This window comes from Rhincodon typus, chromosome 5 (genome assembly GCF_021869965.1).
Source record: "Rhincodon typus isolate 14 chromosome 5, sRhiTyp1.1, whole genome shotgun sequence".
In the NCBI taxonomy this organism is placed as follows: Eukaryota; Metazoa; Chordata; class Chondrichthyes; order Orectolobiformes; family Rhincodontidae; genus Rhincodon; species Rhincodon typus.
Window position 1 is genome coordinate 117,621,038 of NC_063336.1, and position 13,208 is coordinate 117,634,245.

At 36.6% G+C, this 13,208-nt stretch overlaps 1 protein-coding gene across 3 annotated transcripts in view; it reads right to left on the reverse strand.

Annotated features, from left to right (window-relative positions):
* Positions 1-1,160: 1,160 nt before the first annotated feature.
* Positions 1,161-13,208, reverse strand: part of agbl5 (AGBL carboxypeptidase 5) — a 116,117-nt gene continuing 104,069 nt past the window's right edge. For all 3 annotated transcript variants that reach the window (XM_048596854.1, XM_020512682.2, XM_048596853.1), the window contains 2 exons: positions 7,244-7,339; positions 1,161-4,759 (listed from right to left, as the gene is read on the reverse strand). In XM_048596854.1, coding sequence (XP_048452811.1) covers positions 7,268-7,339 — 72 coding nt within the window. In that variant the 3' untranslated portion in view covers positions 1,161-4,759; positions 7,244-7,267. The remainder of the gene's footprint in view (positions 4,760-7,243; positions 7,340-13,208) is intronic.

Consider the following 13,208-nt stretch of genomic DNA (forward strand, 5'->3'; position numbering starts at 1 on the left):
TACCGGTGACAGAATTCTGTCCTATTCATTCATATTTATTGAGCTCATTTTCACTGGGTTTTCCCAAAGCACAGAACTCTCCACATGCACAATGTGAAAGGAGGCACGCCTTCTCAGAACATTCCATGAGTCCTCAGAAAAGAGGGCATGAGGAAAGGAAATAGGTGTTAAAACTGAGGCTGTAGTAAGAGAACATGTACGAAGAAGGGGGTGATGACTCAGAACAGTCAAAGAAAATTCTCAATTATTGGCGAATAGAATCAGACCACTGCAGGTTCTGAATATATCATTTCAAAAGGAGATACTTCCTTATGCGTTAAATAAGAAGTTAAGCCAACAAAGATATTGCGAGACAATGCAGCAAGTCAGTCACCAATGCCGGCTCAAGATAATGTGTGTCTTCTAGAGGGGTTAATGAAGGAGAAAATATTAATCGGAGGCATAAATGGAGGTTTCAAACAAGTACTATATGTAGAGTTGGATTAAAGGGTGACTAATTGAATGAAGGAGTTGTAGTTGGAGTAGAGAAACAAGTCTTTATTGAAGGAATTGACTTTAGTTTGGGAAATGAGCTGGCTGGTTTGAAACTATTGACCTCATTGAAGGCAGTGGAGCAACCAAGAGAAGTGAAAGAAACAGAGATGCTGCAAAAGGGGTATCCTGGATTGTTATCATGGTAAAGGGATTGTAAGGAGTCAGTTAAATAGAAAATGAAGGAATTCAGACCAGGGTGCAATTTCTCTGATTTTCAGTCGATAGCATTGAGAAACAGGTTGCAACTTTGTTTCGCTGTGTGTTTAAGATTCTTCAATCTATCATATGTAGCACTTTGTTCATTTCTTCTTTTGTGTAATAAACTTCTGCTTTGTTGTTAAAGAAAATCTGCAGCCTTGCGTGAATATGTCTGAGCAACTATCCGCCACATTAACTGACTAATCAAAAAAATCAATCAAGCCAGATATCTTTCTTCTCCAGTAGTACTAAAAGAAAACAAAAAATCTCAGATGCCAGAGATCTAACCAAACAGAAACAGAACTTGCTGCAGAAATTCAGCAGGTCTAGCTGCACCTGTGGAAAGAAAAATGGGTTAATGTTTCAAGTCCAGTGATATTTGTTCTAGTTCTGAAGAAAGGTCACTGTTCTTGAAACGTTAACTCTGCTTTCTCTCCACAGTTGCTACCAGACTTCCTGAGTTTCTTCAACAATTTCTGTTTTTGTTTGACCCCAGTTGGGATCAGAATACTGTGAAAGAACAAAAAAGTCTGCAATCCTCCCAGTCCTGGCACCGTGCTGAAGATAGGACCACTTATTCTTTATTTCTTCTCTAACGCTGGCTTGTTACTTAAACACGAGTTACTCTTTGAATTGCAATCACTTTAAGTCTATTTAACAGTCTCCCAAACCAGATGTTTCCATTATTTTACATTTAAAAATCTCAATTCTCAAACTTTGTTACATTCTTAAAACATGTGAATTATAACATTTAGTATTTTTGCAATAGTAGTTATTTTTTGTAAGTATGTACAATATTTAGTTCATGGAAGAAAAGCAATCCATTAAATAAGATATCACTTTCAGCAAATCTTATATCACTGATGAGTATATCAAAGAAGTGCTTGTCCATGGAAATTTTTCATATTTATGTACGTTGAGATATGAAATAATAGTTTATGGAATCTAAGTACCCATTTGCAAGTACACCTATAATTACCATGACTCATGATACTTATAGTGCAGCTGGATAAGCTTTTGAAACTTCCCCTACTCTATTCTTTTATCCAGTTAGAAACCTAGACAATGAAAAAAATGAATGCAGTTCTCAAAAGGAACTCAAAACCAACTTTTATAGTTGTACTTAACATGGAAATTGCAAACTCGTGGTAGGTTTTAATAGTAAAGCATTATTTGTAGATGTAAGTCACCGTGGAAAATGCAATCTTTGACAGGACGTCTCTTAAACACCATGAAAACCTTAAGCATCTTGTTTCTAAACATAGGAATTCTGTGTGACAGCAGATTACATAGAAAAGATGTAGAGTTCATTTGGTTGTATCCTCATCCAGACAAAAATAGTTATTAAGAACTTTATGAGTTGTAATTTTAAGCTACACATAAATTACACATTGAGTTTGTAAGAAAAGAAGGGCATAAATTGCATTCCAGTACAAGGGAGAGAGGAAAGATCCAAGCTCATTCATAATAGGGGTTTGATTTCAGTTTGTCAGTACTCATTTTCCAAAGTAAAATAAAACTAGGCTTATTTTGAACTATTATGAAAAATATTAAAATTTTGCCAGAAAGACACAAACACATTCTTAGAAAGAAAAAAGTATATAAAATCAGTTACCTACATTTCCTGCCAAATTTTGTACAGAGAGAAAGATTCCATTATAAAAATTCAAGTATTACAAAAGCAAAAATGTATCTCAAAATTTTCAATTGTGCAAATATATTAAGTGAATCAAATAATTAGTATTCAAAAGACGCAGATGAGGAAATGAAGCTGAGAATTAATCAGATATCTTTCAGTTTTAGCCAGGTCTTGATCTAAGTTGCACACAAATTTACACTATAAATAATTATGGAGGAACTCAAACCAGTACAAAGACTAATGTTTCTTTCGATCAATATTGTTATTACCACAACTGGTGATGTCAGTAGTTATTAAACATTTGATGCAGAGAATGAACTCTGAGTAAGTGTCATTTGCACAACTGAAGTTTGCATTGCTTGGCCTATTGATGAAAGATAAAGATACCATGCCTAAATGACTGCATCATACAAATATCTAAAATGTTTTTAACTCAGATTACAATACCTCCACATACATTACAGAGACATTTCATTATAACCATTTCCACAATCATGTTACCCTAGATTCACAAAATAATACAGAAGATAATTTTGTACAAGAGTTGGTCTCAGAAGATAGCTTTATGGATTTCCGTCAAGTAGTGTTTATATATTACGTGTTCCATTTCTTGATTTAAAAAAAGAAAATGCTTAAATTTCAGAAATTTGTCAAATGCATATTTTAAAACTAACAGCAACCATATCAGTAGTGAATTCTAAAGTAGAAACAAGTCAAATACTCAAAAGTGGTGTAAAGTAATCAAGGATCGGTTTTTCTAGGAAACAAATATTACACAGGTAATTAATTCCTACAAAATAATGAAATAGTTTAATCAGTCAGTTTCTATCAGCAGAACTTGTTGCCAAATAGGCTGTTTTAGTGCTGGAACATTTATGATTTCTGACTTTTCCAGAAGGCACTTGTGTGACATTTTATTAAATTGATATAATGCAGTAGAAAGACTGCTTAATAGGAGCATTTTCAGTGAAATGCTTTATTATGTCAAAACAGTGCTGGTACAGAAGCTTATTTTAGGCTGGAGTTGCTGTTTTGCAGGCAGAGCTTCAAATACTGAGACTGGATTAGTAAACTGCAAAACTCAGAGGGCAAGGCACACTGCACAAGATGGAACAGCTACAGAATAGCTTGATATAATACAAGTATAATATTGATAAACTCTTGTTCTGGTAATGGAACTAACTGAGACCAATAAAGCTGTGTGGGTATAGTTTTATATCTTTTAGTCAGGTAGATATCACTTTTGGGCAGTCACAAACAATTAAAATGGTGAAATGTGCATTTAATGGTATTTCCTTAACTGAACAAATGATCATGAAGCTATACTGTGTATCACAAGATACCCTGACTATAGAGTCCACAAAATTTCAATTTACAACAGCATAGAGTTCAGATACAAATCTGTAGTGCTAATCCAGGATTGTACCAATTGATATCCAAGCAATGGAGCACACAGTGTGAAGCTGCAAGAAGACTTCAGAACAGAGAGCTTAATGAAAAAAAGTGGAAAAAACTGAAAACCTGTGTTTAGTATAGGAATAAATAAACTGTTATATGCCAATAGTCCCAACAAAATCTATTCATGATAAAGCTTATGGTCTCAAATATGTCCCAAAGTTTAAAAAGTTTAGTGCTTATGCTATGTGCACCACTGTAACACTGCTGTGATTGTGTTACAACTTCATGTAATCTCTAAATGTGTATTTTGAGGCATTGTTAGATACTTTGCCATTTCTGACATTGTTATTAATTTTGGCTGCTATGAAAGATCAACTGAGAAATCATGTCAAAAATCTTGGAAACCACAATGTGCTATATTAAACATTTGTTTAAAAATGTGATAATCTTTTAAGAGAGAACAATTTTGAAAATTTGTAAACGGCATTTCCAACAACGATGATACATTAGTTGTGAGAAGTCAATTTGCAGCAACTCCAGTATAATCATTAGCACTGCTTTGCTTGTTAAACTATGTTCATTATTTGTGCCAAGTGTGATACAGCAAACTATTCAAGCTTCCAAGCATGGATTCAACCTTCTAGAGGCATAAAATGTCAGCTGAGGTGGCCATTCAGCCCATCAAGCCAGTGTTACTTCTCTGTAGGAGCTATGCATTCAGTTTAATTGTTTTACCCTCTCTCTATATTTTTAAATGCTTTATTTTTCACATATTTATCTAATTTCTTTTAAAAGCTGCTATGGATTCTCTTTTCATCATCGTTTTCTACAAATCTTTATGACTTGGATTTCCACCTGGAATATTATTGTATACTTATATCAGATCTTCTCTTAAAACTCTTTGTCTTCAAGAAAATACTCCATTTCTTATCTTTAGTTCCATCTTAGTGGATCCTCTTTCACATCTTCTCCATCAGTTTATCGTGCTTCCTGAAAAACAGAACCAAAGTTAAACACTATATTCCAAATGCAGCTTAACCAATAATTTGTATGGATTTAACATTAGCTATTTTTTATTCAGTACTTCAATTAATAAAACTTAGGATCTCAAATGTTTTATACAATGACCTCCTATTTTCAAAGGCCTCTGTACCTGAACCCCAATCTATAAATCCACCACAGCTCCCACTTTCCCATTTGGTTTTATTATGTAATGGAAATGTTCTCTCATTTTTCTCCTAGAATGCATCACCTTGCGTAGCTCCTTATAAAATTTCATTCGATATCTGTCCAAAATACTAACATGCCCATGCTTTCCAGGATTATTCACAATCCATTTCTATGTTAACTCTGCTTTCCATTTTCATGTCATCTGCAAGTTTTGATATTGCAATTCCTATAACCCAAGTTCAAACCTCTTTCTTATACCTGGTGTAGAATTTAATTAGGAATGTGTGTAGTTTGGGCAACACCAGCATGACAGTATTTATTGCCAGCCCCAAGTTTCCCAGAGGAATTAAGAGTGAATAATATCGCTTAAACTGTACTCACATATAGATCAGAATCTCTGCATTATTGTTTCAGTTTTTTACAAATCTACTTCTTTATCTTTGCTCATCCTATCAAATTTCCCCATCTCCACTCTTTCATTTCCATTTCCACATCCTGTTCAGAGTACTGACGCAACACATTCAGGAATGTAAGATATCCTTCATTATACTGAATCATTTTTAAAACTATTCCTGTGTGTTAAAAACTCAATTTACTAAGTTTTTAATGTTGACTGTCAATTTCTCACTGATCACCTCTTTACAAGCTTCATAAATCCTTTTCTTTCTTGCATTCGATTTTCTTTTTAGCCTGACATATGTGAATTGGTTTTTTCTTAAAGAGTTTCATTTATTTGTTTCAGTTGTTACACAATCTTTTCTTCTTTTGTAGACATATTCAAACAGATTCTTCTAGTCATCCTCTGACTGAATATTCCCTGATTTTTATTCATGGTTTTAACTGCCAACTTTTATTGCCAATTTATCTAGCTAGCACTGGTTAGTTTCTGTTTAATCTAATTAAAGTTGGCTTTCTCCAGTCAAATGATGTTTTACACTGCTCTCTTTTACAATTTAATTTATTTTAAATTAATTATGCTATAGTCATCTTTTTGAAGATATTAATCTTGCTTCACTGCTGACTTTCTTGACTCATTTCTTAGAACTAAAGCTAACACTGTCTCTTTGCCCTCTAAACTAAAAATATATTGACAAAGAAAGCAGGTCCTGGACAGATTATAGAACCCCTCCTCCCCTTTATTACGTTCTTTACCTTTTCCCTGTTTATTTGTGAATAATTAAAGCCCCCTCTCACATGCAGGATGCTCAAAGGGCATAATCCAATCTGAGATTGCCTGAGCTTTGGCTACCAAGAGAATCAAGGGGAAGGGGCTAACATGGGAAAATGGATTTGATGGGAAAGCGCAGCCATGATTTGACTGAAATATGAAGCACAGGCTGTGTGGCTGACTCCTACTCCTGTTTCTTTTGTTTTCTATCTCACTTTGCATCTCTAATTTGTCTATATATCATTTGGTAAAATTTATTCCCTATTCAAAAAAACATTTTTTTAAGCTATCCTATTTCAGCATATTACCATCGGTCTGTCTCTTTCCTTCCTACCTTCCCCTGTTTTATGACATGCAATGTTTATCTCTCTGTTCTGGCTTAGCCTAACAAAACCAGAAATTGCTGGGAAAATTCTGCAGGTCTGGCAGCATCTCTGGACAGAGAAACAGTGACTCTTCTGCAGAACCGAAACATTAACTCTGTTTTAACTCCATAGATGCTGCCAGACCTGCTGAGCTTTTCCTGCAACTTCTGTTTTTGTTTCTGATTTCGAGCATCTGCAGATTTTTAGTTTTTCTGGCTTAGTCTAAACTCTGTTAATGCTGCAACACTACAACAAAAACAAAATTAGATCAATTTTATTTTCAATACTTTGTGAAACCCCAGAGCATCATAAATATGACATAAATATAGATAGAAATAAATATAGAAGAAGAGACCACACAATCAGGATAATCACTTCTGTTTTCTAGCTCTGACACCCATCCAGGGATGTACAGCCATGACACAAGGACACAAAGGTCTGCAAAATCAGCTCCGTTACTTCTTCACTGGGACATAACTGCTGCTAAGTGTAGTCATTGCCTTAAGCAATCCAGTTTCTAATGAAAGGTTTGGAAATCAATATTAAGAATTGGGCAAGTGTTTTTAAACTAACAGTGAAAAGGTTTTACTTTGAACAAAGATGCTGCACAAAATAAACTCTTGGTTTATTACCTGACGAGAACAACATTACATTGAAAGCACATTGACACAATGTCTGTCCACCAACTTAAACACACAGGTGTAAAGGTGAATAGGCACACTCAATTCAGGTAGGTCTACAGTACACATAATAAAGGTTTTTAATACAAACCATAGAAATAGTACAATTGTAGTATCAGCCCTCAGTACAAAATGAAAATATCTGTCTATACGCAGGCATCTGCTCTGTTCCCGTTGCCAAAGAAAGCTGTTGAAAAAGTACAAAAATTATTATAATAATAATCAGAACTACTCAAATATCTTTTAATTGCACATGATTTAAATCTTTCCTGTCCAATTTTCATTTGTGTTCAATCATGCTGGATCCTTTACAAATTGTGTACAAAACCAGTGACTATTGAAAATATTCTATGAAATTACATTTAGTTAAGTGACAGAAAACAAACATATTGTGGGAAAGGAAAGTAGAATACATTTCAGATTTTTCTTAAAATACATTGAAATTAAAGCATGTTTTTTTAAAAACAAAATATTCATCCAAATCCCACATCAGCTCAATAAATAGATCCAAAATTACTATGTAAGGTACATTGGCCCACTTCTGTTTATTTTGTTTTTTTTAATTACTGGTTGTTTTGCTGACTTGATGTTTTATAATATTTACAACAAAACAGCTATTTTCCAATGAACACGGGCCTGATGCAAATAGTGAACATTTCATAAAACAGGGAAGGCATGAAGGAAAAAGTTGATAATATTCCAAAATAGGATTGATACCAAAGTGAATCTTTTTGATTAGGGAATAAAATGGAGAAAGGGATATGTAGACAAGTTACAGATAAATGGATGCAAAATGGATATGAAACAAATGCAAAATTGAGTTTGAGATTGGAAATTAATTTTAATCAGCAAGGCTTTACTCTAGTGCCACCTGAATGTGGTGACTTGTTATAGGTTTGGGTTATTATAAAATGTTCCATCACCTAACACACAATGCCATAGGAGATATATTAACTGTTAGAAACTACGTAATGTAGGCTACAAAATGGTTTCTCATGCACATTCCCTGGATGGAAAATAGAGAAAAACATGACTAGCTTCACAAAACTATATCTTGCAACTCAAGGGTGCCTGTGAAACATCCCAATGCTATATTAACCATGTTAACAATCTTCAAGTATCCTAAATGACCACCTAAAACAGGCACTTGGCCCTTTCCATGTGTCAGCTGGCAGAAAAGCTTATTTCTGGGACTCCGACAAACAGTACGTTTTCAGAAATCCTCTTCCTTACAGAAGATGATGTGGAGGTGCCGGTGTTGGGCTTCCTTGACAAGGTCAAAAATCACACAACGCCAAGTTATAGTGCAACAAGTTCATTTGAAATCATGCAAGCTTTCGGAGTCTCACTCCTTCTTCAAGTGTCACATGAAGAAGCAAGACTCTGAAAGCTTGTGTCTTCAAATAAACTTGTTGGACTATAACTTGGTGTTGTGTGATTTTTGACCTTACAAAATATGGATAACAACAAAGCTGCTTCTTTTCAAGAAAGGACAACATAAATCTACTCTTGAATATCAAGGCTAGGATTCGTGTAACCGAATGGCTTACTGGCTTGACTTACTCTTAAACTTGATGGCTTAAACCTAACCACTGAACAGGAGGACATCAGTCCCAGAACCATTTCGAATTAAAATTTCACAAGATATTACAAGAAACAAGATTCAGAACTGAAGTAATGGTAAATAATTCACATAATACAAGACAGTGTTTGCCTACTCAAATGCAGCTGCCAATCAAACATATATTTAAAGCCATCCCCACTTAAGACCAAAATAACAGCAGAGCTACAGCAATTCAGTTGCAAAAATTGGAAATACAATTTCCAATTGTACAAAATGAAGCAGGAAATCAGCTAGAGAATTCCCATTACATAGGCATGTCCAATCAAAGCCTGTTTACACGACCACCTGGATACTCACCTTGTGTATTACATTGACTGGTCAATTTCTGCAAGTTAAGGTGTATTTTTAACATTTCTGAAACCATGATCAACCCCATTCTCCTGCCTTCTCCCTGTAAGCTTTGATCCCTTTATCAACCAAGAAACTATCTATCTCTGTCATAAATACACTGAATGACTTGGTCTCTACAACCTTCTGCGGCAATGAGTTCCCCAGATTCCTCACCCTCTGGCTGAAGAAATTCATCCTCATCTCAGTTCTGATGGGTTGTCCCTTCACTCTGAGGTTGTGCCCTTGCACCCTGGTCTCTCCTGCTAGTGAAAAAAACTCGTCCACATCCACTCTATCCAGGCCTCTCAGTATTCATAAGTTTCAATCAGATACCCCCAAACCTTCTAAACTCCATCGAGTACACACCCAGAGTCCTCAACCCTGCCTCATAAGACAAGCTTTTCATCCCCAGGATCATTCTTGTGAACCTCCTGTGGACGTCTCCACCACCAGCACATCCTTCCTTAGATACAGGGCCCAAAACTGCTCACAATATTCCAAATGCTGTCTGACAAGAACCTTGTATAGCCTCAGCAATACATTTTTGCTCTTGCATTCTAGTCCTCTTGAAATGAATGCTAACATTGTGTTTGCCTTCTTATCTGCCAATTGAACCTGCATGTTACTCTTAAGAGAATCCTGAACTAGGACTCCTAAGTCCCTTTGTGCTTCATATTTCTGAAGCCTCTCCCCATTTAGAAAATAGCCTGTGCCTCTATTCTTCCTACCAAAGTGTATAACCTCACACTTTTCCACATTGGTATTTCATCGGCCACTTCTTTGCTCACTCTCCAACCTGTCCAAGTCCTTGTGCAGCCCCCCTGCTTCCTCAACACGACCCAGCCTTTCTTTGTGTCACCTGTAAATGTAGCAACAATGTCCTCAGTTTCTTCGTCCAAATCTTTAATGTATAATGTGAATAGTTGTGGCCCCAATATGGACCCCTGTGGAACTCCACTTAGTCACTGGCTGCCATCCGGATAAAGCCTCCTTTATCTCCACTCTCTGCCTTCTGCCAGTTAGCCAATCCTCTATCAATGCCAATACCTTCTCCCTAATACCATGGGCTTTTATTTTATTTAGCAGCCTCCTGTAGGACACCTTGTCAAAAACCTTCTGGAAACCCAAATGGATCACATCCACTGGCTCTTCTTTGTCTAACTTGCTTGTTACCTTCTCAAACAATTCTAACAGATTTGTCAGGCATGACCTTTCCTTGATGAGCAGTGCTGACTCAGCCCTATTTTACCAATATAGGGCTGTAAGTACTCTGCAATCTCATCCTTAATAATAGACTCGAAAAGCTTACCAATGACTGAGGTCAGGCTAGCCAGCCAATAATTTTCAGTTCTGAGGAAGGGTCACCAGACCCAAAACGTTAACTCTGTTTTTTCCTTCACAGATGCTGCCAGACCTGCTGAGCTTTTCTAGCAACTTTGTTTTTGTTCCTGATTTACAACATCCGCAGTTCTTTCGGTTTTTACAATAATTTTCAGTCTTCATTCTCCCTTTCTTCTTAAACTGGGGTGTTATTTTAGCCATTTTCCAGTCCTTTGGGACCCTCGCTGACTCCAGTGATTCTTGAAATATTACCACGAATGCCTCTACAATCTTCTCAGCTATCTCCTTCAGAACTCTGAGGTGTGGTCCATCAGGTCCAGGTGATTTATTGCCTTCAGACCTTTCAGATTCCCCAGCACCTTCTCATGATCCCTGAATCTCTTGAAGTTCTGCTATGCTTCTGGTGTCTTCCACTGTGAAAACTAATACAAAGTACCTGTTCAGTTCCTCTGCCATTTCTTTGTTCCTCATTACTCCAGCCTCATTTTCCAGCAATCTAATGTTCACTCTTGCCTCTCTCTTACCATTTAGATATCGAAAAATATTCGTGCAATCTTCTTTTATATTACTAGCTAGTTTACTCTCCAATTTCATCTTCTACTTTAGTTATTACTACTTTAGTTATCCTCTGTGGTTTTTAAAGGATTCCCAATCCTCTGGCCTCTCACTTACTTCACCACATTGTATGCTTTTTCTTTTGCAATTATGCGGTCCCTAACTTCCCTTGTCAGCCACGGTTGCCTCATCGTCCCAATAGTATGGCTCTTCTTCCTTGGGATGAATTTCTGCTGAGCTTACCCCAGAAACTCTGCCATTGCTGCTCCACTGTCTTCCCTGTTTCACTGTCTTCCCTGCTAGGCTCCCCTTCCAATCAACTCTGGCCAGCTCCTCCCTCATGTCTTTGTATTTACCTTTACTCAATTGTAATAATGTTACATCCTATTCAAGCTTCTCTCTCTCAAACTGCAGGGTGAATTCTATCACATTGTCATCACTACCCTGTAAAGTCCCTTCACCTTCAGCTCCCTAATTAAATCTGTCTCATTACACATCATCAAATCCAGAATTGCCTGTTCCCAAGTGAGCTACGCCACAAGCTGCTCCAAAAATCCATCCCATAGATTTTCCCCAAATTCCTTTTCTTGGGATCTGCTACCAGCCTGATTTTCCCAGTCTACCTGCATATTGATTATTGTCATAGTGCCTTTCTTACAAGCCTCTCTATCTCCTAATTTATTTTCTTTACCAAATCCCGATGGCTGCTAGGAGGACTGTACACAACTCTCATCAGGGTCTTTTCTCCTTTGCAGTTCCTCAATTCTACTCACACAGATTCCACATCTTTCGACTCTACGTCATTTCTTAATATCAATTTAATTTCATTTCTTACTAACAAGGCAACCCCACCTGCTGTGCCTATCTGCTTGCCCTCTCAATAGGACAGGTATTCTTGGATTTTTAGTTCCTAGCCCTGATCCCCTGACAGCCATGTCTGTGACACACACAGCGTCACACCTGCCAATTTCAATCTGCACTACAAGCTCCTTTACCTTGTTTCATATACGGCATGCTTGTAAGTTCAAAACCCTCAGTCCTGTTTTGACTGCCCCCCTTCTGATAGCTGTCCCCTAATCTCCCTGAAGTTAGATTCCTGATCCTTTCCATTCTCTCTGTCCTGTTACATGCTCCGAAAACTTTAATAAACTCTGCTGAGCCCTCTCCCCTTTATCTTTTCTCATAATTTCCCACGTAATTGACCCCTGTAACAGCAATTAGTTATGCGATTTGCCAGGACTCTAGTCCCAGCATGGTACAGAGGAGAAAGGAGAAAATAAAGTAATCACTGGTGTTAATCAATGCCCTTGGCAGAGTGCCTTAAACATCCAAATTTTCACTGCTTCTTAAATAATTTTACGAGAAATGTACAACCATTCTGTGCAAAAAAAAAATTCTTTTTTAAGTTAACATTTAACATCTACTCCAAAACCTTAGAGTTAACATTATTTAGGGAAGCATCTTATGATCAAGTATAAAAAAAAGCCAAGAAAGAACAAATGCTACATGATTAAATTTGACATTCAATTCAAATTTGACAATTAATTCTGGTGCAATCTTTGAATGAGGAATAGAGTAATTTTGCTTTCTGAAATGACATATATTTGGTAGCATTTATTAAAGTATGATATGGAAAATGTGTCAAGTTTTCAGTAAGGGAAGTGCTGGATGCCCTCCCTTACAAAATTAATGAGACATGCTTGGGGAATCTCCACTGTAGTTATATTAGAAATATAAACCCATCACAGAACTGTGAAGCAAACAGTTTAATTTGCTACTGGAGACAATTTAGGTTGACCAGTGCTGGGCAGAAGCACTGTGATTTATTTTTAAACAAGTTTGAAATAAATATTTGCATTGGCAGACCACCTTTAATGCCCAACCAAAGTGGACATCCCAAAATGCATTACAGCTAAATAAGTATTTCTGATGTGTCGTCACCACGCTAAAGTAAGGTCCACATACCAGCTAAACTATGCACAGCAAACCCTGACAAAAACAATGTAATAATCTTCACGTGATCTTTCTTAAGCACTGGATAAATTGGCAGGAGCTCCCACATTGTTTTTCCAAATAGTACTATGGGATCTTTTACACTTCGCTGAGAAAGTAGATAGATTTCAGTTAAACACCTTGAACACTAGCACATCTGACAGTGCAACACGTCCCCACAAATTAAATTTGCACTCAGGTCTTGGAAATGAGA